We start from the raw sequence: 25,628 nt of genomic DNA on the forward strand, positions 1-25,628 counted from the left end.
AATAAAGTAATTTGTTTGAGCTTTAATGTGTTTTGATCGAATGTTAAATGTTGTAAAATCCTAATTGGTGCATGATTTATAAATAAATATCAATGAGAAATCAAATAAAGAAATCTCTTGAAATAACCAAAACTGTTCAGACTTTAGTGGAAAATTGTGTTGTTCGCTCTCTGCCTTCATTTAATGCTGCAAAAGGACCACTGACTGTTAATTAATCTGTTGATTATTTTCTCAATTAATTGATTTGTTGTTGGTGAAATATGTCAATCAGTGTTTTCCAAAGACGAAGATGATCATCATCCTCAAATGTCTTGTTTTGTCCACAACAAAGATACTCCATTCAGTGTAAAAAATAAATATTAAGATAAGCTGTAATCAGAGAATTTTGTCCTTTTGTCTGATTAATTACTAAAACTGAACAAGTGATTATCAAAATAGCTGGCGATTAATTGTTATAGTTGCAGCTCTACCCTCATTATTTTTCCCGTTTTCCTTTTCTTTTGCTTTTTCTTCCTGGCATCACAAAATCTCCTCCTGCGGCGGTCAACCTTTTATGTTTCTCTTAACTTTGGCCTTTATCTCTCTCTTTTCTCTCTCTTTCTCTCTCCCCTTCTCTCTTTCTCTCTCTCCGTCTCTCTGTGTCCGTGTGCAGGACCAGAGGGTTGCAACCTGTTCATCTACCACCTCCCTCAGGAGTTTGGGGATGGAGAGCTGATGCAGATGTTCCTGCCTTTCGGTAATGTCATCTCCTCCAAAGTGTTTGTGGATCGGGCGACAAACCAAAGTAAATGCTTTGGTGGGTAAAAATGACCAAACCAAAAGATTATTGGTTATTTATTCTGATTATTCTTTTTTACTAATCACCTTCTCTACCGCAGTCAACACTCCCTTTTCCTAACCTCTCAACACCCCTCCCCTTTAAGAGAATGAAAACAAAACAGTGGAGAGTTTCTCTACAGTTGTGCAAAAGCTGGTTGTTACTAAAAAGAAAGAATAGAGAATGAGTTTGTCTGGATTTTTCCATGAATCATTGAAGCCTTTCTTTTGAAGCTCTGACTAATTCTTTTTTTGATAAATATTTCAGTGATATATATTTATATATATATATTACTGTTATAACACCTCCATCAACAGTCAAACTGATCATAAGAGAAAAGAGCTCTGTTTTAAAGTCAGTTACGTTGCCTTTGTGCTCTCTTACGAGATATGACACAAATGCTGACTCTCGGTCTCTACCTCAGTCTCCAACTTACTGAAACGCATGCTTCGAATATAACAGCTGCTCCAGCATGCAAAGATAGAGAACTGCTGTCTCACTGTAAGCCACTGACAGCACAATTTAGCTGAAAGTATAATTATGTGGCAAATTATAAATGGATTGTGGAGAATATTTAATGGAGAGTCCGTCAGGTGCAACCTATTTGCAAAGGAGCTTTTGCTCATTAATACGACACAGCATTAATGTTGTATTATTCATGTTGCAATTCTTAGACGCAGGTTTTAATTTGTGATTTTTTTTCCCGCTTTCGAGTGGAAGTTAAAAACCGAAACTCAAAAAACAGCACAACCATGTTGATGTTTTGGTTTTACATCCCATCACCAAGCTCATATTGTGATAACTCTGTTGCATGCTGAGAGAAATGTGATCTATTGTTGTTGTCATACTGTATGTTAGCTGTATTAATACTCACATTGATGCTGACAACTTGTAGTGCAATTTTTTGTGGATGTTAATTGTGTTTAGTTTTATGTACAGATGACAGGATTTCATTATTATGGTGAAGTATCATTATTAAACATACCGCTTCATCTTACCGAACCCATCCTCATTATCCATTCTTCTGTAAACCAAAACTTGTCCTCGCCTCTTCATCTAACCACATCCCTCCTTCTCTCCCTCTCTTTCGGCCTGTCCCCCAGGATTTGTGAGCTTCGACAACCCGGGCAGTGCTCAGGCTGCCATCCAATCAATGAATGGCTTCCAGATCGGCATGAAAAGACTCAAGGTGCAGCTCAAGAGGCCAAAGGACGCCAACCGCCCCTACTAGCCCCCGCCCCAGCCAGCCGCCGCCACCCTGGCGGCAGGGGCAGCCGTCGCACACAGGGAAAGACAGGTCAGACTCAGCATCGGTTGTGGCTTTTGTTTGATAGGTGATTAACTGAACTGCGTATTATATCGACAAATGCTCAAACAGCAAGCCCATTTATGGCACTGGCCGATGTCGTTTCAGTAACCTTTTATAAATGTCATAAAACATTTGCAGACTGATGATCTGCAAATTGCCAGTAAAGAATAGTGATGAAGTTTTACCCCTTTGTTGATAGTTCAAGTACACATTTATAAATGTTAATTCCACCGTTCATTGTGACTCACTTTCTGTAATGTCTAGAATTTGATGACTGACAGTTTATTAAGAATAAAACATTTTGAATATTTCACTACCGTCACACTGGTATGAGAATCTAAGCCCTGTCCCACGCCACTGATAGAAATATTACACTCAGTTTGCAGCAGCAGCTGTAGCAGCATTTACTTACATGTAGCCTCCTCTATTTGCAGAACAGCTTTACAGTAAGTGACCCTGTATGTTACCCTGTAGGTAAAAGATAATTGGTAAATGGTCCAGTGTGTTGCACAGGGGAAGGAATTGCTTCCAAGGGAGAGGCATTTATTACCCCTCAGGCGGGTAATTGTGCTGTTCCTCTTTGTCTCCTCCCTTCATCTGTGTGATGGAGAGTTTAGGCTGTGTCGTTCATTCACCACTGATGACTTCATTCAAGGGCAACTTATCACCCACTCACAAACTAACTGAACCGGAGCAGACGTTGTCCCGAGGCAAATCACTGCAGGAGGAATAGTGCGATCTCATATGAACGTGTCACAAAATTATGTGGGACCATTAGTTTTAGTATACAAAAACATTTCCCCCAGAACGCCAGAGAAAACATCTCGTTTAGATTTTCTACTCTTTCTGTATGAGATTGACAGTTTAACAGAAATTTCAACCAACACACACACACACGCTTTTTGCACTTTTGCACTGCATTCTCACTTTTATCAATATTATATCCAAATATAATAACATTGACTTTCATTGCGCAGATTCATCAGACTGATAAGTTCATTACTCAGAAAGCAAGCTGGAGTAATGCTTAACTTATAATGACACATGAGAGTTGAGGTGTGTCCTGATTAAAATCCCTTCATCATTTCAAAAACAAGATTAAACAGTTTGATTTAAATATTTAAAAAACAAAAAAGAAAAATCTTAATTGTTTATCACGTTGGAGATTACAACAGCGTCACTGCCAGGGAGCTAAATTAATTCACTGCAGGATGAGCACTGATTTGTTTTCAAAATTGTCTCGGCAAAAATTATCTTTGTTTATCCATACCAGACCTCAGAGTCTTAGTGCTGCTGAAGATGCTTTAGAGAGCCAGGTGTCTTATGAATATGTTCCACTGCTCCATCTATTGTAAATACAATAAAGGATGACACATAAGGAATGATGTTATAACTGCTTTTAACATAGTAAAAGAAAGAGTGTCCAAAAAAATAATAATTAAAAAGAAATATTTCCCTGATTAACTTACTTAACTGTGTTAATAATGTAATCAGACATGTTGTCTCTTATGTAATAAATGTTTGTTTATGCCAAGGACTAGCTGTCTATTTGAATTGTCTAACAGAGATCCAAGTAAATAAACAACAACAACAAAACAACTAGACATACAATTAGAGCAAATAATTGTGTGTCTAATTGTATCAGTCAGTCAAACACACAACTAACAACATTAAGCAAAAACTGTAAGAGCAACAGCCATGCTAGTAGCTCTGTGAGCCTGTATTTAGCAAAAGTGTTGGTGTTGTTTTCCAAAAAATAATGTATTACATATTACTTATGACTTAAAAAATAATGCATTACTTTACTTACTACTCTATGTAGAAAGTAATTTGCTACACTACTCGTTACATTACTTTTGTGTTTCTCTGCAACATCGCCTGAGATGCATTGTCACGTTTACAACATAACAATAAAACCTTGCATGACTACATATCAGCACAAATCTCTATCCTTAAGAAGGATATACACACAATCTTTGTTTTGTGCTCTTTAACACCACCAAGTCCACAGCAAATCTGGTAAAAAAACAACAACTTATGAAGCACTTCACTGAAAAATCTCCAGGCAAGAACAAGGCTCAATTGCATGTCTAGGAGAATCAAGGCGGCACTGGCAGTAGGCTATCACTGCCTCAAAATAAAACTATTTCAATAAATAAAGTCTTACTAACACCACCTAGTTCAAATATTAATTCTCTCAAAACACTGCATCAATAAATAAAATAATATAAGAGGCTGGCCTTCCTAAAACCATGAGATGACGACGGAAAAAGGAAAACTGCTCACCAATCTGTGGCTTTAGACAGTGTTGTTGTGTTGGTTTTCATGAATACAGTCTTTATTGTAGGGCATTGAGCCTAATGTTAACATGCTGATTTTGATTAAAATGAAGTGATTCAGGTTACCATGTTAGTTTAAAGTGAGACTGATGGGAATGTCATAAGTTTTGCAGATAGGTGGTCATATCCCAGTATTGGATAATTAAACATTTGACCTGATGAAGGCCCTTGATACAAAGTTCAACATAAATGGCTGTACAAAATTTTATGGCAATCCATTCAATAGTTGCCAGAACTACCATAAAAAGTCAACCTCATTGTGGCACTAGAGGAGATGTCTTGGGATCACCAGTCATGAGCTGCACCACCTTGAACCATTGATGTCCATACAAAATGTTCTCATAATCTATCCTGTAGATGTTGGAATATTTCAGTGAATAAGTGAAAGCTTTGACTTGCTAGTGGCACAATAGAATTGGTCCAGAAGATCACCAAAATCATTAGGATTCATCTTCTGGGGATCACGAACATGTGAACAAAATTTCATGGCAATCCATGCATAATGTGAGATATTTCACTAAAATCTCAAAATGCCAACCCCATTGTGGCGTTAGAAGAAATGTCGTGGTTTCCTTAGTTTGTAGGATTCATCCTCTGGGGACCACGAATGTCTGCACAAAATCAGATTAGATCAACGTTGCCATCCCTGGAGTCATGTTGCTAGCATGCCTAAAAACGTCCAGCCTCCTCACTTTATATGCTTTACAATATTGTGATGTGCATGAAATGGTCCAGTCTACTTGTCTAGTTTTTGTACTCATTACGTGACTGAAATGTTTTTCTATTTCTTCTGTGCTTTCCAGGTTTTGTTGAGCTGAATCATATGTTGACTTCTTGCTACCCGCCACTGAGTGCAAACTCAACATCTGGACCACTGAGGCTGCTTCAGAAACAGAGGAGAGAGAGAGAGAGCGATGACCGAGTCAAGGACACCTCCTTTTGGATGTACTAAAACTTTGGAACTCAGAGAGAATTTGTACCAGCCTGGTTAGCCCCAGGACCTTTTTCTTCTGCACACATATACACACCTCCTTCCCCACAAAACCCTGCTTGAATGACAGCTACCTTTTCTGGACCACAAAAAACTTTTACTTGAACAATGAGAAAACAAAGTAAAAGAAACTACTTACAATGACCAACCCCGCTGAACTCTTAAAGGGAATATGGATGTCAAAAGTCCAACAAGAACAAAACTTTTTAAAAACTGAATAGAGGATTGCCGTAGGAGATCTTTCTGTAAGATGGTTTGAGTTTGGGGCAATTGACTTTTGAAGACCAATTTATAAGACTTGAAACAAGAAGGGACAAGAAATTCTCGAAGAGGGAACTTAAGTAGGGAATGTGATATTTTCAGGACACAAATTGGCTTCGATTTGGGACGGCCATCTTTAGCTCGGAGTGCCTGTCCGTTTCCAGGGGATACCGTTGCCAAGGAGAGCCATAGCAACGGTCTCCAGGAAGTCTTACCTGTCATTCCTTAGTTGTTTTAGGGACCAAAAGACCAAACATTTTTATTGCTGAGGACTTGTAGCTCTATTATACTCGGACCACTGCATCTCTTTCAGTCAGTGTTAACTGGTTGAGGGGTCGCACTTAAAAGAAGTGTACATTTCGAATATATACAACACATGTATATATATACATATATATTGCTGATATGCTTTTTGAATACAGGCAAAACTATTTCAGATGACCAAATGGGGTCTCTCACTTCGCTAGTTTACAATTACTCAAAATGTTTATTTTTTTCTCTTCTCATTTTGTCTTGGGAGGGATGGCGAGTGCATGGGAGGGGCTGCTCCGTATCACAGCCTTATCTTTTTTAACTTGACATCCTAACCTCATAGATAGAATAACATCAGAAACGTTTGAAATATATGAACTTGTTTATATTTGCAGTACATATATATGTATAACAAGCATTCAAGCAAATGTATTCATATATACAGTATATATGGATAAATAGATATTAATCACAAACAAATATATGTATTTATATGCACATATTTTATATATGTGTGTCTGTATATAGAACGGCTACTGACTATGTTGAGCTGTAATTTTTTGTAGATTTTAGCTGGAGTTTGAAACATTGCTCTGCTTGGGAAGAATCGCAAATCTGGCAGCTCCCAAAACTGCAGGCATTCCTATCTCTGATTACCTATATGCCGACACACAATATAATGCTAAAAGATACATGTGTGAGAAAACACACACATACGGTGTAAATATTATCTGAAAATGCAAAAAGCCACATCTCAGTAGCAGGCTTTAAGAGAATCAGGCTAAATGATTTTAGAGGAAAAGGACAATTATCTTCGACTCTATTCCAAACATATCTTTTGAGCTTACACACACACACACGCACACAAACACACACACACACACACGCACACACACACACACAAACTTCTCTTTGAAACTTGAACCAAAATGAATACGTCTCACAACCCTTGCTCTCTTTTGCATTCAGTAAAGTGCATGTAGCGTATGGGCTGTCACCATGTCAAGGTGTGCCTTGTCACCTGCAGAATCTGCCATCAAGCACTGTGCTCTCAGAAAACAAAGAAGAAGAAAAAAAAAAAAAACTGAATACACACTACTGCAAGCAGCCAACGCGCTATTATGATGTCAAAACTACAGCCAGATCCATATCATTTCTCAGCCGTGTAGAGAGCTTCAGTGCATGTCCAGTATAACAAACCGTCCGACCAGTCTTGGTCCATCGATGTCTTTGGAAAAAAAAAAATGCATTTAGAACTATTGTAGACTCACGCAACTACACTTCAGATAAAAGCGGGCATTAGGTAACCTGTTAGCACAGGTACTAACTATCAAAGCTGTGTGCAGGGCACCTGTGACTACGATCCACTGGTTGGAGTCAAACTAGGGTAAAGTTCAGGGTTACGACTGACATGACGTGGCTTGAAAAAAGAAAAGCTATTGAGCTTATTGGACCTGACATTAGGTTTTTAATGGTTATGAAGGTGATGTAACATTGATGAATATGTTCTCATTAGAGAGCCAGCTTCCCACTGAACAGAATAAGGGAGGTTTTATGTACTTTCCCATCCAGCAGTTAATGTGTGGCTCTCTGCTGGTATAATACTTGACATGAAGCATATCCTTTAGAAGATGTTATATTGCCTTATGTTATATGTCCTCATACAATAAAATATAAACATAAAAAGCATAATGAAACTGTACAGTGAAGCAATAAGTGTGAAAAGCCATTTACCCATTACAACTGCTGTATCACTGAGGCTGGTTTCATATTGCTTTAGCATACAGTTTCTCATAATAGTCTACAAAAATGGTCTGAACACCTACAATATACCTGCAAAAGGTCAACAGACTTGGATTTATTGGATCCTGCATTCAACAAATATGCAGCTGGTGGAGATTACTCAATGAATATTTATATATATGAATATTTATAAGGCTATATGACACTTCGGAAGACAATGCTTCCTGTTGGGTGCTGTTACTAGTTTTTCCTATAAACTGCTCATTATGCCGTTTCCCTAGTGTCTGTCTCTAACCTTTTTAGCAGATTGAATAATTTAACATTTACCTTCCAAATCCACTGAGGCTAAAAGACGCCACCGCTACACATCCCAGGACGCTACTGTTTGTGTGTGTGCCACATAACAATGCCCTGAGCATGGCGTACAGTGCAAACCAGATGACCATCCTGCTCTGGCAGCGTCCGTGGTCGGTTAGTACAAAACGTTCTGTACATCCACCTGAGCTGCCTTTGAGCTAACAATAACATCTGAAGCTAAATGTCACATGTCTGGTATCCCTGATCGCCACACTGTGTGCCCTCTTTGACTGCCCCCTGCCGCTCTGAGAAAATTGAAAAAGGTGTCAACACGGTCTGTGCTTTTCTAACGGTTTGTTTGAGCAATCACTCATGTCTTTCACCTAGCCCATGTTTTCAAGTCGTGTGAAATACGGAGAGAGGAAGCAGAACAACGGGAACTAGAGTGCCAAGCACCTCTTCTTCATTTGCTCCAACTTTAAGCTGCAAGTTTACATGAGAAAAGTAAAACAAAGTGGTTCAAAAACAACAAGAAACAGAGCAGAAGTTTGAATATAAATATATATATATAAATATATACATAAACCGATGAATATACTGTAAATTGTTTCTTTTTTTGCTCTGTTTTCCTCTGTACATAGGTTTGCATATTTTATAGGACTTTTACTTCTATCTACAAGGACTGGATAAAGTACTTTAAATACTTAAAAAAAAAAAATATATGAATGAAAACATGATAATGCTCAATAAAACCAGGTACAAAAAAAATAGTCGCTAGGATACGGTACAAACTGTAGGACCTGACCATGGCATTTATCCAGAATACAGTCAGGGAGAGCATTGACCTCAGTTAGAGCTTAGACATACATTGACCTATTTTATAAAAAAAAAAAATACTTTGATGGGTTCTATTCATTTATCGATTTGTTTAGATATTTATTTATAAGTCATGTCGGAGATAATATGCATGCTTTCATGGCATTATTTTTCTATGAGTTGGTACGTGACCAAATAGTTTTTATATGACATGCATGGGCCACTGTTGTGGTCCACAGATGATCATTGTTCCTGTCTGCAGGACCATGCCTTCAGCACTTCTTTGATGATGGAGAAAAAATGCTCCTATTGACCAAGTGATGTCAAAGACAGATTTGAATCATTTATTTATGCGTTTATTTATTTATTTATTTATTTATTTATTTGTGTTTATGTATTTATTTATTCGTGCCGTTTGATACAAGATCTGAGCTCTATTATTGCCACTGATCTGTTTGCTTGTAAGTGCTCACATCACAAATTACCATGTAAAGTATTGGCAATCTCTGAATTTAACAACCACAAAGATTGATTTTTACATTTTCCTGTTGCTGACCAACCATTCAAAATGATGCAGTACAATACTAAAGCCTTACAAATTCATATTGTTCTGTTCCAAAAAGTTGTTGGAGGATTTATTTCATTTTCAGGACTATTTGCTTCCATTTTGAAACCTTTAAACAAAATTCATAGTTAAACACTCCCTCATAAACCAACTGTTCAATCCGATATGTAATCACAACAGAGGATACGCCTTGAGGTCATTTTAAACTGCTGCTAAGATGCAAGGAGCTAATGACTGGTGAATTGCTAATCATTAACTGCTTGCATAAAATGCCAGTTTGGGTTTTTTTTTTTTACTTTTTTCCCTCCTTCTCCTATTTTCATATCACCATCCTGCTTTTTATTGTTTGACAGAGCTCTGATCTTGTTCAACTGATGTGTTCTACCAAGAGCAAAATTCAATGAAAAACTGCACTATCTCATCAAGAAATATTGAGTTACTATCATTTTATTTCAGTGTTCTTATCAGTGGTTTTGTTTCTAAAGCTCAGTAGTGTTGCTAGAATCTCATTTTACTTCATATGGTTTTCAAAGTATTCTGGAAATCTATTTCCCAATTTCAGCACATATGGAGGGTGGGGAAATGAATGTTGCATATTAAAGCTTTGCCAGGTTCCTGATGAGCTCAGCTTCTGATTGGGCAGTGCGCTTTAGGCTCCCGCCCCCGTCTCTCCAGACTGCACCATTCTCTGGTCCCCTGAACTCTTTTTTTGTAATTTTAAAATGAATGATGCGTCTCAGCTTAGCCCAATAATAAAGCACAGTCTAGAATAACGTGTCCTGTGTTGTGTCATAATTGCTGACAAAGTATGAATAAGACATTACCCACACAATTGTCCCCATTAGTTCCTCGAAGAAGGTCCATTCACCCGTCATCAACAGCTCATCTCAAAAACATATGAACAGATTTCTGGGAAATTTTGTGGGAAGATCTGACGTTGAGTATGAAATTATCAAATTATCCCGTTTTTTTATCATTTAAGCATGACTCATTTTAGTCATAATAATCAAACTAACAGACTCTCAATTGTCTTTTATAAAGTTAAGTTCCCATTAATGCTGCAAGGATCCTCTCAGACAATCAACATAGCTCAGTGGCAGACAGTTTTTCTGCAGTGGAAACATAAGACATCAATTACAAACCAGAAGCAGAACCAATTCTGAATAAATATGTTTATTTGTATTAAAACCACAGAATAACAAGAATACAAGCTACAACATCATGATCATTCTGGTTTAGAATGTCAATTGGAAATTAAATGTAAGACATAAAAAAAAAAAATCAAGAGCAAACAGGTGAATATCAAGTGTTATTTTTTTCGGTTCCCATTTTCTTCCTTGTCAACAAATGAAGAAAATATCCTCCAGTATTTGGCTTTCCTCCAGGTCCTGTTGGTTATGCTGACGATAAGGCCCAGCAGGGGTGAGCAGGGTTCTGCCCAGTGGTTTATGGGCAGTGAGGGTCGACCTCCGTTGCAAGGTTTTGGGTCTACGAGTGGACTGCTTGCTTAGTTCAGGTGCGGAGATCGGACTAAAGATATCCAATAACTCAACCACAGAAAAGTCCAACCTGAAAAACATAAGTAAAACTTGGGGGTTTTTTTGTTGTTGTTGTTTCATGTTTCATAGTTTCTTTTTTCCCCACATGTAAGCTCTGCTTGTTTCAAAGGTTGCATTTCTACATTTATAATACAGAACCCAGTGGAGTCCTGTTGACAGACAACGTTGTAAATGAGTAGCCTTGTGCTGTTTCATTGTTAGAGGGAAATGCACACAAAGACCAGCAGTTACATGCGTGCCGTCAATATTAAGCAGAGAAGGTGCAAGCCAAGGGACCAACATCAGACATGCACAAGGATAAAGTCTAGGTGGAGCCCAACGCTTGGACTGAAATATTTGTCAGTCACCTTTCACTTGTTAACACAGACAATATGAAAGCAAATCTCTCTTCGACGTGTTAACAAAATCTTTCTTCCTGAAGTGTCTACTGAACCCTAACAAGCAGCGTTAACAAGTCAAAACCACTGGGGCGTCCCGGCAGAAAAACACAGTTTCTTGCAGGTGCGAGAGAAAAAGAGGGAGAGAACCCGGTGCTTTCTCCCCTGGAATAGAAATGAGGGAATGTGCAGTGAAATAAATAAACCAAAACGGGGGAGATTAAGCTAATAGAGATTCAATCCCTCAGTCTGGCTGGCTTGATAAATTATTCAGTGTATACACAGTCGAACGACGGCCATTCCAGATACAAAACATGAATTCTTTAAAGCACGCTCCACTGATGTTGCTAACATAATTCTCTGCTCGTTTAAAGCTGCATCGATTTGCATCGCGCCGCTCCGCACACAGCTCTCTCTCCCAGGTAAGGGCGATCTCTGCCGTGTACTTGTTGATATGCATGTGGGTGGTCAGCAGACAGACACGCTGGTGGAACTTCCAATCAGTGTTCCTCCACACGTAACTATAGACCTTGATATGTCATGTTTTAACACCAACTTGAGGCAGCGTGCATCAGTAGCTGAAAAGCTTCGAAGAGGTTAGATTTTGTTTTAGCAACATGAACTAATGTATGCACACGTTTGAGCGTGAGGGGGAGAAAGTGAACGAGGGTTAAGTCAGCCGAGGGATGATAACTGATGAAAAAAGAGAATGAAGCTCAAGTAAGTAAATCTGTCTTCCTCATTTGGTCTCCTGCCTGTCAACAGCAACGGAGAAAGAGAGAGGGGGAGAGCATGAGCGACAGTGAATGTGTGTGTTTGCTTGTAAGAGAGACTAGGAGCGAGTGCAGCTTTGTGGATAGAGAGGAAGGCAGAAAAGGGAACGTGGGGGAGGGACTTTGGCTGGGTTCCTTCTCTCGAAATGTGAGAATTTGCATTTTTATTTGTTGATTTATTTAACGGACAGGGCTCTCAAACAGCCATCCATCAACAAACGACATGTTGGTAATGAATAATGCATCACTTACCGGCGGTCACAATCTATAACAAGGGGAGTGTGGTGGGTAGGGGTACAGTTTGGGCAGGAATGTAGGGGGAGGTGGTGGTAGTGGGTAGGGTGAGGGGGGGTGGCACAGAGATTGCATGAGGGCTAGAGAGAATGCCAATAGATTTTCAGAGGGGTGTACAGTGCAACAAAGAACTTCATTTCTTGGCTCCGGTTTGTGTGAGGTAAAGATGTGAATTGCTGCTCGATATTAATATCCCCGAAGGGAGAACCTTGCAAATCTATTTTACTGCTACATGCATAGAGAAAACAAATGAAATGCATTGACAACAGTAGCAGGAACATGAGTTTTTCATTGTTAAAAAAAACTAAGACATTGGCTGGGGATGCTGGGTCATTTTAATGCTGCATTTCCAACATTCAAGTATTGTTAAATACTATTAGTAGAACAAAAAAGAAGCATTGGGGAGTGAAGTTGCTGCAGGTTGTTGATTCTGACAGTATTTTATTGATATCACACAGAAACACTACTCAATGACAAATATAATTCTCTGTGAGCCTATGTGTAAAAATCAAAGATGTCTTTTCATAAAGACTCTGAAATTTGTGGTAAAGCATTCTGCCTTCAAATACTTTCCAAGTCCTTTGAACACATAAGATGTGTACCATTCTGAGTGTAATAAAAAAAATTGGTCTCCCAGTGCACCTATACTGAATACAATAAAATTTCCACAAAACTCCCCTACCTACGCTCGCCACCGCCTTCTCCCCACTCGTAACTTTCACTGCTTATTTGGCTCCTCTCTTTCATTAAAGATAGCCGTCTCGCCCCGGCGCCCCTTTTCATTTGCAGTCCAAACAGTAAGATAAAAAACCTATAATGGCCACTGCGTATATCCCGCATGTCAATTTCCCAACCAATCAATAGCAGGCGGGCGAAGGCAGGAAGGATGGAGATGAGATGGGTGGGGTGCGCTGGAACTGTCTCATTACTAACTAGCACAGGATTCATGAAAGGATTAAGAAGGTCACTTAATGTTAACCCCAGCTTCGTTTTGCAATTTGCACATCAAGATTGAATTGGTTAAGATTAAGATGGTCACGAGGGGCATCTTGTTGCCGAGTAGAAGAGAAGGGTGCAGGTGACATGCCAAATCTCACAGTGGGGTAGACTTTTCTATAGGGCTTTTTCAAACATATTCACGGCAGTTCATTTTCCACGTTTTTGCTTGCATAAGGGAAGAAACTTCAGAAATCAATAGTCAGTGTATTTTCTATGTTTACAGGCTACAATAACATATTTATGGCAATAATACAGGGCACAACTGTTGTAAAATGAGCAAACCACAACATACTGTATTGTCTCTTTCATTTCACTGCAATTTATTCTATTTATCTTTTCCAACTATTTTCATGCGAAGATGTTTTTGGACGCCATCTAAGAAAAAGACATATGTCTAATCCAAATCAGTGGATTACCCGAGGATTACAACTGTCTGAAGAGATGCACATCAGAGAGGCAGACTTCCTCATTATTGGTGGTAAAAAAAAATTCACAGTGTGTAGGAAAGAGTCCAACTATTTTAATAGGCTTTGGAGGTGTAAATGGATGGTAATAAGATCTGATAGCCGAGGTCCCCTGTTGGAATTAATGGGCATCTGCTGGAGCTCACAGTTCAACTTGGACCGTGCACTGCTTTGTTTGAGAGTTGCTTATTGAAAGTTGTAAACTTTGAGCTGTTTTGAAGAAATATTCTTAAGGGCAAGGTGGGGGTGGGGGTGCTGGTGGTGGTGGGGGCGGGGTGTTACTGTTACTGCATCTCCTAACAAGCACCACTTTTACAAAAAGAAATCTGACATTATGCAAGAAAATATTTTCGGAATAATTTTGAAAAAATAAAAGGTGTGCAGCAACACTGGTACAAATTGCTTCCCAGCATCTGATATTTTTTTGCAGATCCACAGCAACTTCGAAGTCCTCACACAGATGAAGGGAGATGCACGCCCACACACACACAGTAAGACTCACAGTCGGGTTAATTACCATTTTGTGTAAGAGCGTATAAGAAAAAAGTTAATGAATGTCCTCTCCTTTTTAGGTAAGTGATTCATTCCTGTCCTCAAAGCCCCTCTCCCTTCTTACGTCTTTCTTACCATTTCCATTTCTATCCGTCTCAGCCTGCTCTAACTTTCCTCGCTTCCCATTTCTCACTTTATCCAATGCTCTCACCCCCTCACTCACCCTCAAACACACTTTTAACATCTCTCCCTCACTTGCTTTCTCTGTCTCATTACTGTGGCAGAGAGAGAAGGGAGGGCAATGTGTGCATCCAGAAGTCTGTTCAATTACACCTGCTGCAGGGTCCCTGCTAGGCCGACTAATGGAACGCAGCATGTCTCCTGACAGGCTGGCCGCAGCGCTAGCTAGCCCGGTAAAAAGCTTCATTTAGCTTCTTACAGCTCAAAAAGTTAGCTAGACTAAGAGAAGACATCATTTAGCCTCTAACGGTGCAGCAACTGCAAAGCCCAGGAATAAGCATCGAGATTCAAATTTTATACTATATTTATGCGTTTCAATATCGTTTGCATTTCTAGAGGGGAAAAAACATCAATTGCCTTAAGAGGTCATAGAGAACAAATAAAATACTGCAGCCCTGACAGCATGCAAATAATCTTCCCCACAAGACAGGAGCGGCCTGCCTACAGAGAAACTCACTCAGACTTTCCTGTAGTAAAGAAGCCCAGTTAGTCCTGAAGAAAGCTCCATTTAGAATTTCAAACTAGCACAGATAAAAGATTTGTGCCTTTCTGAAACAGCATCCTTCATGTGCTTAACTTTGCTGTTTTTCATTGTTGTTCAATGAGCAATCTACCCTTTTGGCTGGAACTCCTCCGTCACATTACTGCACACAGGCTGTTTTTCTGAAAACTAATTCTACTAGGTTAGCTAATACTTTCATGATTCCTGTAGTGCTGCCGTTTATCAAGCATAATAAACTGCACTATAATGCTTCTTGTGTCTAAAAGCTATTAGAATAATCTTTAACAAATGTGTCACTAATGTCCAGTAAAATGTGTTACCTGGCCTCAGGGGTCTTTTGAATCACAGACACTGAGGTGGGCTTACTCAGGCTTGCAGGAGACGTGGCCATGTCCTTTCTGGACCGCTCTGAGGCCCCTGTTGAAAAATCCAAGAAAGAAGTGATATATTAGAAGTAAGAGCAGGAAGGCTGAGGGCACCGCAGGGAAGACAGTTTTAGAAATTACCATTATGATATAGAATCCTTTATCAAAGCTCTACACGCATATGAATGTACTAAAATAAAAACCGTTTGAAGTAAATTAAACTCTGGACAACCTTGAGAATGATATGTTTGAGCTGAGATGTTCCTCTGTGTGTAGAACAGTGAGCACATCATTCTGATACATTGAAAATACAAGCTTACCATTGCCATTGTCCGGAGGAGCAGGTACAGAGTGTTTTTCATGCAAGTTCTGTCCTGCAGGATGTCCCTCTGCATCTTCATTCACACTGTGGACCGGAGACAAAATATATTAAGCTGGCTTTTCTGTGTGTGACTTGAGTAGGTGAATATATCAGTGCATATACTGTATGTGTGTATTTGACAGTGAGAGCAGGCTCTTCTTTTGTCTCTATTTTGTGCCTGTGACCCGGAAAGCAATCTCAGCGCGCCATATTGAAGGATCAATTCCCAAAATGCTCCTCAAGGACGGAGGAGTCAGGAGAGAGGAGGCTCACTGGAGGAGCTATGAGCAAGGATGCAACAGTCTATCCCTTGCTGAAGTGTTTTTTAGCACCTGTGAGATAAAAGAGCCTAGAGAGACAGCTAGAATATACAAATCATGGTGGGAGCAGGAGTCCACGAATGTGTTATTTTGTATTCATAAGTTCTATAATTTATTTAAGGTGATCAAACACGCATCAAACTTTCTGCCCTTGATGTTACTTATGTCGCAATATGCCACGTTGTGAATTGAATTAAAAGTAAATATATCAGTTGTTATGCCCATCTGACGGAGATCATAAAATACAGCAGTAGGCTATAACAAAACAATGGACAGATGATGCAGCTGTGCCACACAATCATATTTAATTGATGTTGCTTTGAAATATGGCTCTGAAGCATGGCTGTGTCATTTTGTCAAATCCCTTTTGCCCCGACTTCTCTTTCCCTGTGTCTGTTCCTTGCCTCCTCCACCCACATGTCATGTGAGAGGGACTACAACAGGAGGAGATGAGACGAGGACAAGAGTGAAGAATGTACAACTGAGAAATGAGAAGAGGTGAGTGAATGAGTAGTTTCAGTTTGAGTTTCTGTCTTTCTTTCTAGCGGTCTAGTTGGTTTACCGGGAGGTTAAATCTTGATGGGAAGGGCCCTCCAGCTGTGGCTCTCCATTTCCTGTGTTTGAGCTGCTGAGATCAGATTGAGTAGCTTGTCGAAACCTACCGAGAATAAAGGAGAAGAAAAAGAGAATGGACTGAGGTTCTGCCAGTCTGCAATGACCGACACTGAAGTAGTACAAGGACACAGAAAAATGGGACTAAGCTCCTTGGATAGAAGTAACTACCTATCTGGCAACTAGCTACTTAATCCCCGAAATGTACGCTGGAAATGTTACCAAATACTGTTCATTTTTCTTTATTGACTTTTAGTATTCTACCTGCTATATTCCAGACGCGACTGCTGTATCTGCTTGTTCTGTCTGTTGAGCCTCTCCTCCTGCTCAGCCAGCCGTGCCTGCAGCTTCTCTCTTTCCATCTCCAACTGCATCTTCTGCAGCAGCAGCTGGTGCCTCTTCTCCTCCCAGTCCTCATGACCCAGCAGAGGCCTAGTCAGGTCTTCCTTGATCCCTGCGCGAATGGCATTCGCACTGTGGAGTCTATGTGTAAATATACAATTAATTTGCTTTATATCCTACCATTCTTCTTGTTTGTGTCCATAAAATGCACAAGTTAATTAAAACTACAGGAAAGTAATGTAATCATGAGGGATAATAGATCATAGCTGTGTGGAGTACTACTGTACCTTTCATACTCATTTGGGTTAAAGGTGTCATGGTGGCACTTATCCCTTCTCCGCTGCTGTGTTCCATAGCCACTGTCTTGACCACTGCACTGGCAGTGCTCACAACTGGAGTGTGGCTCCCTGCACTCCCTTCTCTGACTCCTATGCTGTTTGATCGCCCCATCGGTTGGACTGAACTCACTAACACAGGGAGGAGAAGCAGGGTTGCTAAAGGTTTGCACTGCTGCTCTTCCTCGAACACCACCACCACTCCTGTGCACTTGTGGCTGCCGTGCTCCAGCAGCAGCAAGGCTGAGGTATGAGCCATCAAAGAGTGAGCCATTAGCTTTGCTAGTAGAGGCTCTGCTGGGGGCTTCCTCACAACTGAGCACCTGGACAGAGAACAAAGAGGACAATGAATGCATTTTGGCCAATTTAGGCAGCCTCTGAAAAACTGATGGAGTATTTCAGCCAAAATATTTCAGCCAAAAACGGTAGACTGCTCCATAAAACCTTGATGTAGAGCTGAGCTACAAAATTCAAATTTACCAACACTGGAGTCACTAACCAGCCTAATTTGCTCATGTTTCAATGTGCAGTAAACACTCTCACCATGTGCTTGCAAGAGCTTTTCAACACAAGCTCATATATCACTTGCACTTTATGTGGGTTACCGCAACCTGGAGCATCTTTTAAGTCTACGAGTCTCCTTTCTTCCATTTTAAGCTCGTTACTACAATGATTGTGTACACAAAAGAGCTGTGCCTGAACATAGGGGCAATGCAACCTGAGTTATAGCTAGATACATGGCAGATATGGAGCTTCTGCCAAAAAGGGTTAGAACTAGAACTATCTTTAATACAGTATTGTTTTAATGTGTGAATGGGTTAGAAGGTCACATACTAGGTCAAGGACAGGGCATTTCAAAGCTGAGAAAAAATATTGTTATTTAGATCATGGATCATGATTTCGATTAAATAGATCATGATAATAGTTTTTGGCCAGATCCCCCACCTTTAACTGAACACATCCTGTACAGACACCGACAGGGAACAAGCTGCTTTCTCTACGCAACATGTGTAGACATGGTGTTAGAGAAGGGCTGGGGTTTATAGCAGCACAAATGCAAATCATCCTTCAAAACGGCAAACTGGACAGGGGCCACAAGATTTAGAGGACAACTGTCAACTGAGCATAACTGGCAGGTAAGCCAAGGTCAGGAACATTATGAGATAAACATAAGGAGGAAAGCCCATCTTACAGTTGACTGGGGAAGAGATTGTGACTAATTTGCTGAGGGTCAGAGAGCAGGCAAACACACATTATTCAGAGCCACCGCGGGACAATGAGGTTGGCCAAGTCATTTATTCTTACAGAGGCTGAAGCCAGAGAGGCGTCTTCGCCTCTGAAGTGTCACCTTGAGAGAGTTTTCGCTATGTTGTAGTCATATCGAATCGGTGACTGAAGTAGTCTTCTGTAGTGATTTGTTATGAATTTTTATTATGGCACTTGGCCATGGGACAATGTGTTGTTGCATATGTTTCTACTGGATGATTTTGTGCCCGAAGGATGACAAACAGGGGTGTTCTCTGAATAAAGCTCAGGGGGGAACGGGGACGTCATGTTTCATTGCATGATGCACTCACTACAACCCACCACACAGCCATTCTATCCCATACCTTACCTTGTTGTGGGCTTGTTCCTGGCTGAGCTGGGCGATTGACTGGTTAAGTTTGGCCTGTTGCTGAGAAAGGTATTGTTGGTAGAGCCCAAGCAGCTCCTGACACTCTCTGTACTGCTGCTGCATGCCTGAAGGATCAAGGGTTAAGTAACTAACGAAGTTAAACAACAAGTAAACTTGACACTACAGAACATTGGATGGATCCGACTGAGATAAAGTTGAACGTGGGTCCCATTAAGATGTGTGGCCTTAAGAGATGCAGGTGATAAGAATTTTAAAGGAAATCGCTTTACAAAGTAAAAAAGAAAACGGTCAGGACTGTGTTACAACTGCATGACTTCTACAAGTGAAATAACTGTGTGGCTCTACAGAGAAGGTAACTTTGTGCACAATAGCCATTCAGCTTAGGAAAAAGTTCTCTTTTGCAGCTTAAATGGAAAAAAGATAGATGTTAGATCTAGATTGACAATCTGAATTAAACCTTGTTTCTGCAATCAATTACATACTGGACCAGAAAAGTAGAGAGATCGGGAAAGTTAAAAACAGAGGGGGAGAAGAGGCCAGCAAAATCAAAGTTGTTGTTGTGGCACAGAGCTTTCACCATCTGGGTCGGGCCAAGCTGTGTTGAGCTGAGCTGGGCAGTGCCGTGCCAGGCTATCTGCCAGACAGAGAGCTGGCAGACACAAGAAAACTAATCTGGAGCGGAACTACTGCTGCGCCTCAGGAGCCCACTAATGACAGTGGCAGCAGCACACCACACCAGCACATACAAAGATAATGAGCATGAGAATGGAGAGACTACACACAGACACACTCGCACACATTCAATAATCGACCTCACTCTGACTCTTTCTAGTACACACACGCACAAACACAGCGAGACACAGGAGCACAAATTCCCCCACCTGCACTGTAAACAGCCCACACACAAACACTACAATAAAGCAAGTAGTACCCACACTCCCACCCACCCAAGCTGACCTTAAAGTGTGTTCCTCCAAGTCATATCTTTTCATTGATGGTGGCCCCACTCCCCCAGCTGATGAGTTTCTCAGCATTCGTTTGGGCAAAAAAATCCCCCATTTAAAGAGAAAATCAAAGTTCAAAGTAGAGTCTTATTGAAGGAATAGTTGGCGGAACACTCCATAAGAAAACGCTTTGGTTGTTAGAAGACTTCAATCAGGCTGAGGAAATGAAACAGAGGGAAAGAGAAGAGAGCGGGAACGACTTAGAATTGAGCGCCAGACACCAGACAAATGCGATGCAGCAGCTTCCATAAACATTCGGGAAAATGTGAAGAAACCTTCCATCTAACTACGGCTCCTCTACCGCTGCACTGATAATGTCCATGGAAGTAGTTCTATATGGAAAGCTTAAGGACATCACAAGGACATCACATCATGTAAACCTGCGCTGGTGGGTCTATTTATGCAGTATGAATACGGGTATTGAGGGGGAGATACTGAATATGTTTATGCAGCAAGATACAGAGTTGTGTGTTGAGACGAAAAATGCACACTGCTCATATTTCAAATTATTCGCATAAAACACTATTTCCATATGATTTTCTTAAGCCTAAAACAAATGTTTCCCAATAGACACAAATATAGCGTACAGTACACTGGAATATAAACCAGGTATGGCAGGGACCAACAAACCAAAATACACACATTAATTTTATCTGTACTATAAGTCCAACATGACTGCGGCATCATAGTCATAAATGAAGGTAACGTGTGTTAATGTGTTGACAAACTGACACAGTCACTGGACAGCAAGTGCTAGGTAATCTGAACCGAGTGGAGCGACACTGATAAGATTCCACCTCTCTGCCCGTCGCCACGCTAAACACGCTTCCTCCACAGCCTTGGACACCAGCCAATGGGGGGCAAGTACTCTGCAAGCCCCTAGTTTACATCAGAGCTGCAAAGTGCCAACAATGACTTACTCCTCCCCCCTGCTCCAAAAATACTCAGAATCAAGGGCTTGGGTTGAAGAGGCTTCAGACGGGGCCTGTCAAAATGATTCACTTCCCTGTCAGGCTGGGGCTCAAATGAAATAATGAAATCCACTTCAAGGTGGAACAAATTTGCACAGGAGGGGGGCATATTTTAAAGCCTGCTTTAGCGCACTGTGCCAAACAGATTGAGCCTGAGCAGGAATGTGAGAGAGACGGGGGCGGAGACTGATGTGTATGAATGTGAGTGTAGGGAGGCAATGATGGGGAATTAATAGAAGAAGACAGTTTACATAACTGCTTCAATACTACTGAATCTGGAGAAGAGACATGAGTGCAAGGCGCACAATAAACCAATAAATAACTCTGCATGTCAGCTAACAATTATTTTGAAAATGCATTTTAAATTGAGACCAAACATACAGAAAACCACCCTCATCACAACTATTCTCAGCCATCTTCACTGCTAAGACAACTAAAATGTACTGCCCATTTTGTAGACAGAAACTTACACAGCACATACCCACAATTCACAGAGCCAAAAATCCAAGATGATGTACGAAGTAAAGGTGTGCCAACAACAACTTGATTAAATGATGACTCTTTCTTGACTCTAGATTCAAGGCATTGTGCATTATTAATTTCACATTAAGCCTTTGATTGGTTCAATGTACTCTACTCATGGTTAGAAACTTTCCTAATGTTTAGCTTTGTAGAATGGAAATACAAACAACAAGCAGCATTTGCCATATTTCTTAGCTGTGCCCACAGTAGTCAGAAGGTAGAGCTTTAATAAAGCAAGAATTAAGTTGAGTTTGTTTTTTAACACCTCTAATCAATAGAGTAAGCATTACACGGCACACGGCTTCAACCACATCATTCATTCCTAGGATAAAGGGAAGATACACAACACCCACACTAGATCATGACAATACCCACAGAGCTGACATTAAGGGATACTAGGAGCTTAATCTGTAAAAAGACAAAGAGCTAACAATCTTTTCACATACAGAACAACTAGATAATACCAGATTTCCACATTCTAAACGTCATCCATCCAATACATGGGAGGGGGAAAATGGATTTAGCTCTGGCAATCCTCTATCACAACATGTAGCATTTTCAATGACATACCCTAACAGGCCTGTTATTCCCCTCTCTCCATGGCCTCAGGATTCCCTCCAATTGTTTGAACTCAATAAATGGTATTAGCTGTAGCACCTGCTGTGCCTTGTTCTGGACACGGTGCACCATGTTAGTAACGCCACCTTGTCGCCTGCCCATGCCAACATGCCTTGAAGTACAAAAGGCATCCTTCCTATCTGAAAGACAGATTCAGTCCTGTGTGCCAGTCGTCTCCAAATGTCAGCTGAACAGCCCAAATATCAAGGTTACTTTTCCCTCTCATCCTCGGTGGCTTGGGGCTAAGGTATAGCCCTATATTCTTTATACCCCTGACAACACTGAATCTTGGTTAGATAAGATAAGCCGAGGCGTAATGGAATTAAACTTGACAAGTCTCTCATTCAGTGCGTTTGCCTTTGGTGTCTCCTTAACCTTTCAGAGAAGTGCCGGAACCTTATGCCTGAGAACAGCCTTCATGACTCTTGCACGCACTTTTAAAAAGACTGCGTTATCCCCCCTGAGGTGCTTGGATCCAAACACTTTTTCCTCTCAAATACCTTTTTAATGGAGTTTAGAAGTTTGGTGTAAATGCCAAGTCTCCGAGCCAAAGTGCCTTTAATTGAGTTGTGCTTTCCTAATTTTCCCCGCCGCCGTTGCCAATCGTGCAATTTACCAGCCGGGTCAATTACTCTTCATATTTCGCAGTGTTTTTAACCTAAATTGACTGCTGGCCATGCTCTCATTTGACCTGAGCGGAATTGTTATAAGACAGTAGGAGGGTTGTTTGGTGTAATAAATAGCGTACTATCGCTGTATAAATTTCAGCTTTAACCTCATGCTAGACAATCTGGAAAACAGCTGGTGACCCACCTGATCTCATTTTGTAAGGAGGAACTGAGTGATATTCTGCAGTTAACATTCAACATTTAGGGAGGGTAACAAAAGCACATGCCGGTGAAAGCATATAGTCATAGTCTTCTCAGTAAATATCAAAATTCATCTTTGGATGATAAGATGATTTAGATGGTTCGGGCCATGGCTCCAACCATGAAATTGATTCTGTGCACAACAGTGGATAAGCTACAAGCGCTTGGAAAAGACAACTGCAGCAGGCATCAAATAATTTAAATGAATCTGCTCTATTTCTTTGTCTCTTGGATCAAATTGAAGGTACTTGGCCAAACACTGTACATGGCCTTACCTAAGACAACACTGCCCCCTACAGACTTTCTTACGGAATAGCACAAAAAGCAAAACGAACCATATAGCCTGAAATAAAACATTTGTTAAACTTGCAGATATATGCAACTGTGTACCACAGACAGCTGGCAACAAGATCTTATTCCACCAAAAGACTATAGCAACTGATTTTGCTGATTAGTCCTTCCCTTGAATCAGTGAAATCCCTTTTGTTTAATGTAACACCTTTTTGGACCACTTTGACATTTTTCTCGGTTAAAACAATAGATTTTCTCCAAGATCTTTTTTAAAGAATGAGACAATGTTAGTGCCAGTATGTTATACTCCACTGTAGCACTATCAGTCCAGTTCTTAAAATCAGGTGCTATGTGCATCTCTTCATGAAATTCTAGCATAATTTTAAAATAAATTTAAACATCTAGGTAACATCTACCAAACCAATCATAGCCTGGAATTCTCAAGGGACCTCTGTATTCATCATAACAGTGCACCACATTTTACTTTAGCTGTAGCTACACACACTACAGTGTTCCCAACGGCAATCATCTCATCATTAAACATAGCCATGTTATCAGCAGATGACTTAAAAACGAGGAATTTAAACCACCATGGGTCAAGTGCATTGATTCACTGTTCTGCTATGACCCAGTATTGTTATTTGAAAAAAGCACACTAAATGCCCTAGTGTTTCATTAATAAAACATAATGACAAATACAGCAAATTACCTTCCCCAACACTGCAAAAAGTGTTGGGTGAGAGAGTCTAACTCTGTGTTTTTGTTAGTTAAGATATTTTGAAAGGATACTCTCTCTCTCCTCTGCTATGACCACGTTCTGTTGCTCCAGCTGCTGGATCTTGCGCTCAAAGTTTTCCTGTTCATCTTTCAAACGCTGCACCGATTCTTCTTTCTCCTCACTCACTCTGGAGAACAAGACAGAAATGTGTGAAAGGAAAAAGGGAAAACCAAGTTAAGTATTTCATCAGGTATCACCTTAAATTGTTCTACTCATTTGAACTTTGGCATTATCCTGGAGTTCAGTGGCATATACTACTGGTTACCTGGCTAGTTCTTCGATGAGGTTTGCAATCCTGCGCTTATCTTCAGGACAGAGGTCCTTCAAACAGACCAGGCTTTTAGCTCTGCTTGTCTCAGACATTTCCTGTACAAAGTATAAGAAGATGTAAACAGAAGCTAGTAATTAAAGTCAGTACATATTCAGATTATCCATATGCTTTCCTCCATATTCAAACATTTCATCTTACATCCGTGGAGGGTAGAGAAAAACAGCCTAAACAAAAAATGGTTTACCTCTGTCGAGGGATGAAAAGTACCAGTGGGTGGAGAGAGGGAGCGCTCTGAAGCTACAGCAGCACTGTGATGGACAGACACCTTCTCCTTGGTGTAAGCCCCAGAGTGCTCACTTTGGAAGTGGCTCTGTTTCTTGCCACCTTTCTTTAGTGCGGCGTTACTCTTGCTGTCAGTGCTACGCCTGCTTCGCATCCTGACACCTCCTTTACTGAAAGTACTGGTGTTGCCTGGTCCAACGCTGAAAGGAGTCTTAGACTTCACCTCTCCATCTACACCTGAGCCAAAAGAAGAGGACGCCACGTGTACATGAGGACGCACAATTCTCTCACACTGCGTTCAGAAATTGTCCAGTGTCACTGACACTCACCAGGGACAAACACCAAAGGCTGTTCCTCATCTGACACTGTGTGAACAAGTCAAAGAGAGCGACATTTGTTAAAGTATGTGCTTCCTAAAGCTAAATGTCAAATCAACAATTCGCCAGTTTCCTGGTCATCGCAGACAGCTGCTGCCCTCAGCTGCAAAACAAAAGCTCGCTATTTAGATAACGTTACTGCAGATGGCCTTGGTGTTGCGGTGAGCTCAGCCGTGTTCGGAATATTAACAGGGTTGAAAAGTACAGCAAACACTGCTACTATTAACACCGAGTTTCCTTATAAAATGTAACGTAAATGAGATAAGCTAAGTTAAAGTCAAATTAACTAGCTACGCGTTAGCTGACTAACTTCAAGCTAGCTGTCTCACTTCCTTTCAGAAACAACAACTTTCTAGCATTGACAAAAAAGTAACATTTGTGAGATTCTTTCGAAAACTTTTATAACTTTCTACAAGATATATACCAATGAGTAAAGGACAACAAAGCGAATGTAGTTTGTCAAAAGTAAGCATACCGCCATTCATCCAAAATATCCCAGAATTTTCACTTCTTGTTGCTGCTGCCGCCATGTTGAAACAACCGCCACCGCTCCCACAGAGCCAAGCGTTGCTAAGGAATTGTAG

At 40.5% G+C, this 25,628-nt stretch overlaps 2 protein-coding genes across 15 annotated transcripts in view; one reads left to right on the forward strand and one right to left on the reverse strand.

Annotated features, from left to right (window-relative positions):
• The window catches only part of celf4 (CUGBP, Elav-like family member 4), a 93,305-nt gene extending 84,345 nt beyond the window's left edge, over positions 1–8,960 (forward strand). For 10 of the 14 annotated variants that reach the window (XM_084349332.1, XM_084349338.1, XM_084349344.1 and 7 more), the window contains 3 exons: positions 653–796; positions 1,921–2,114; positions 5,269–8,960. In XM_084349332.1, coding sequence (XP_084205458.1) covers positions 653–796; positions 1,921–2,048 — 272 coding nt within the window. In that variant the 3' untranslated portion in view covers positions 2,049–2,114; positions 5,269–8,960. The remainder of the gene's footprint in view (positions 1–652; positions 797–1,920; positions 2,115–5,268) is intronic. The other 4 variants (XM_084349343.1, XM_084349334.1, XM_084349336.1 and 1 more) reach the window with 1 other exon arrangement.
• A 1,587-nt stretch (positions 8,961–10,547) lies between these two features.
• On the reverse strand, positions 10,548–25,609 carry kiaa1328 (KIAA1328 ortholog). The gene is made up of 12 exons (XM_084348014.1): positions 25,520–25,609; positions 24,997–25,032; positions 24,630–24,904; positions 24,380–24,480; positions 24,126–24,241; positions 19,041–19,165; positions 17,378–17,748; positions 17,013–17,231; positions 16,699–16,794; positions 15,776–15,861; positions 15,411–15,507; positions 10,548–10,959 (listed from the first exon to the last, which is right to left on the reverse strand). Exons 1-12 carry the CDS (start codon positions 25,572–25,574, stop codon positions 10,731–10,733), a joined length of 1,806 nt encoding a protein of 601 aa, XP_084204140.1. The 5' UTR covers positions 25,575–25,609; the 3' UTR covers positions 10,548–10,730.
• Positions 25,610–25,628: the final 19 nt, after the last annotated feature.

This window comes from Pagrus pagrus (assembly GCF_965226575.1).
Source record: "Pagrus pagrus genome assembly, chromosome: 3".
NCBI lineage: Eukaryota > Metazoa > Chordata > Actinopteri > Spariformes > Sparidae > Pagrus > Pagrus pagrus.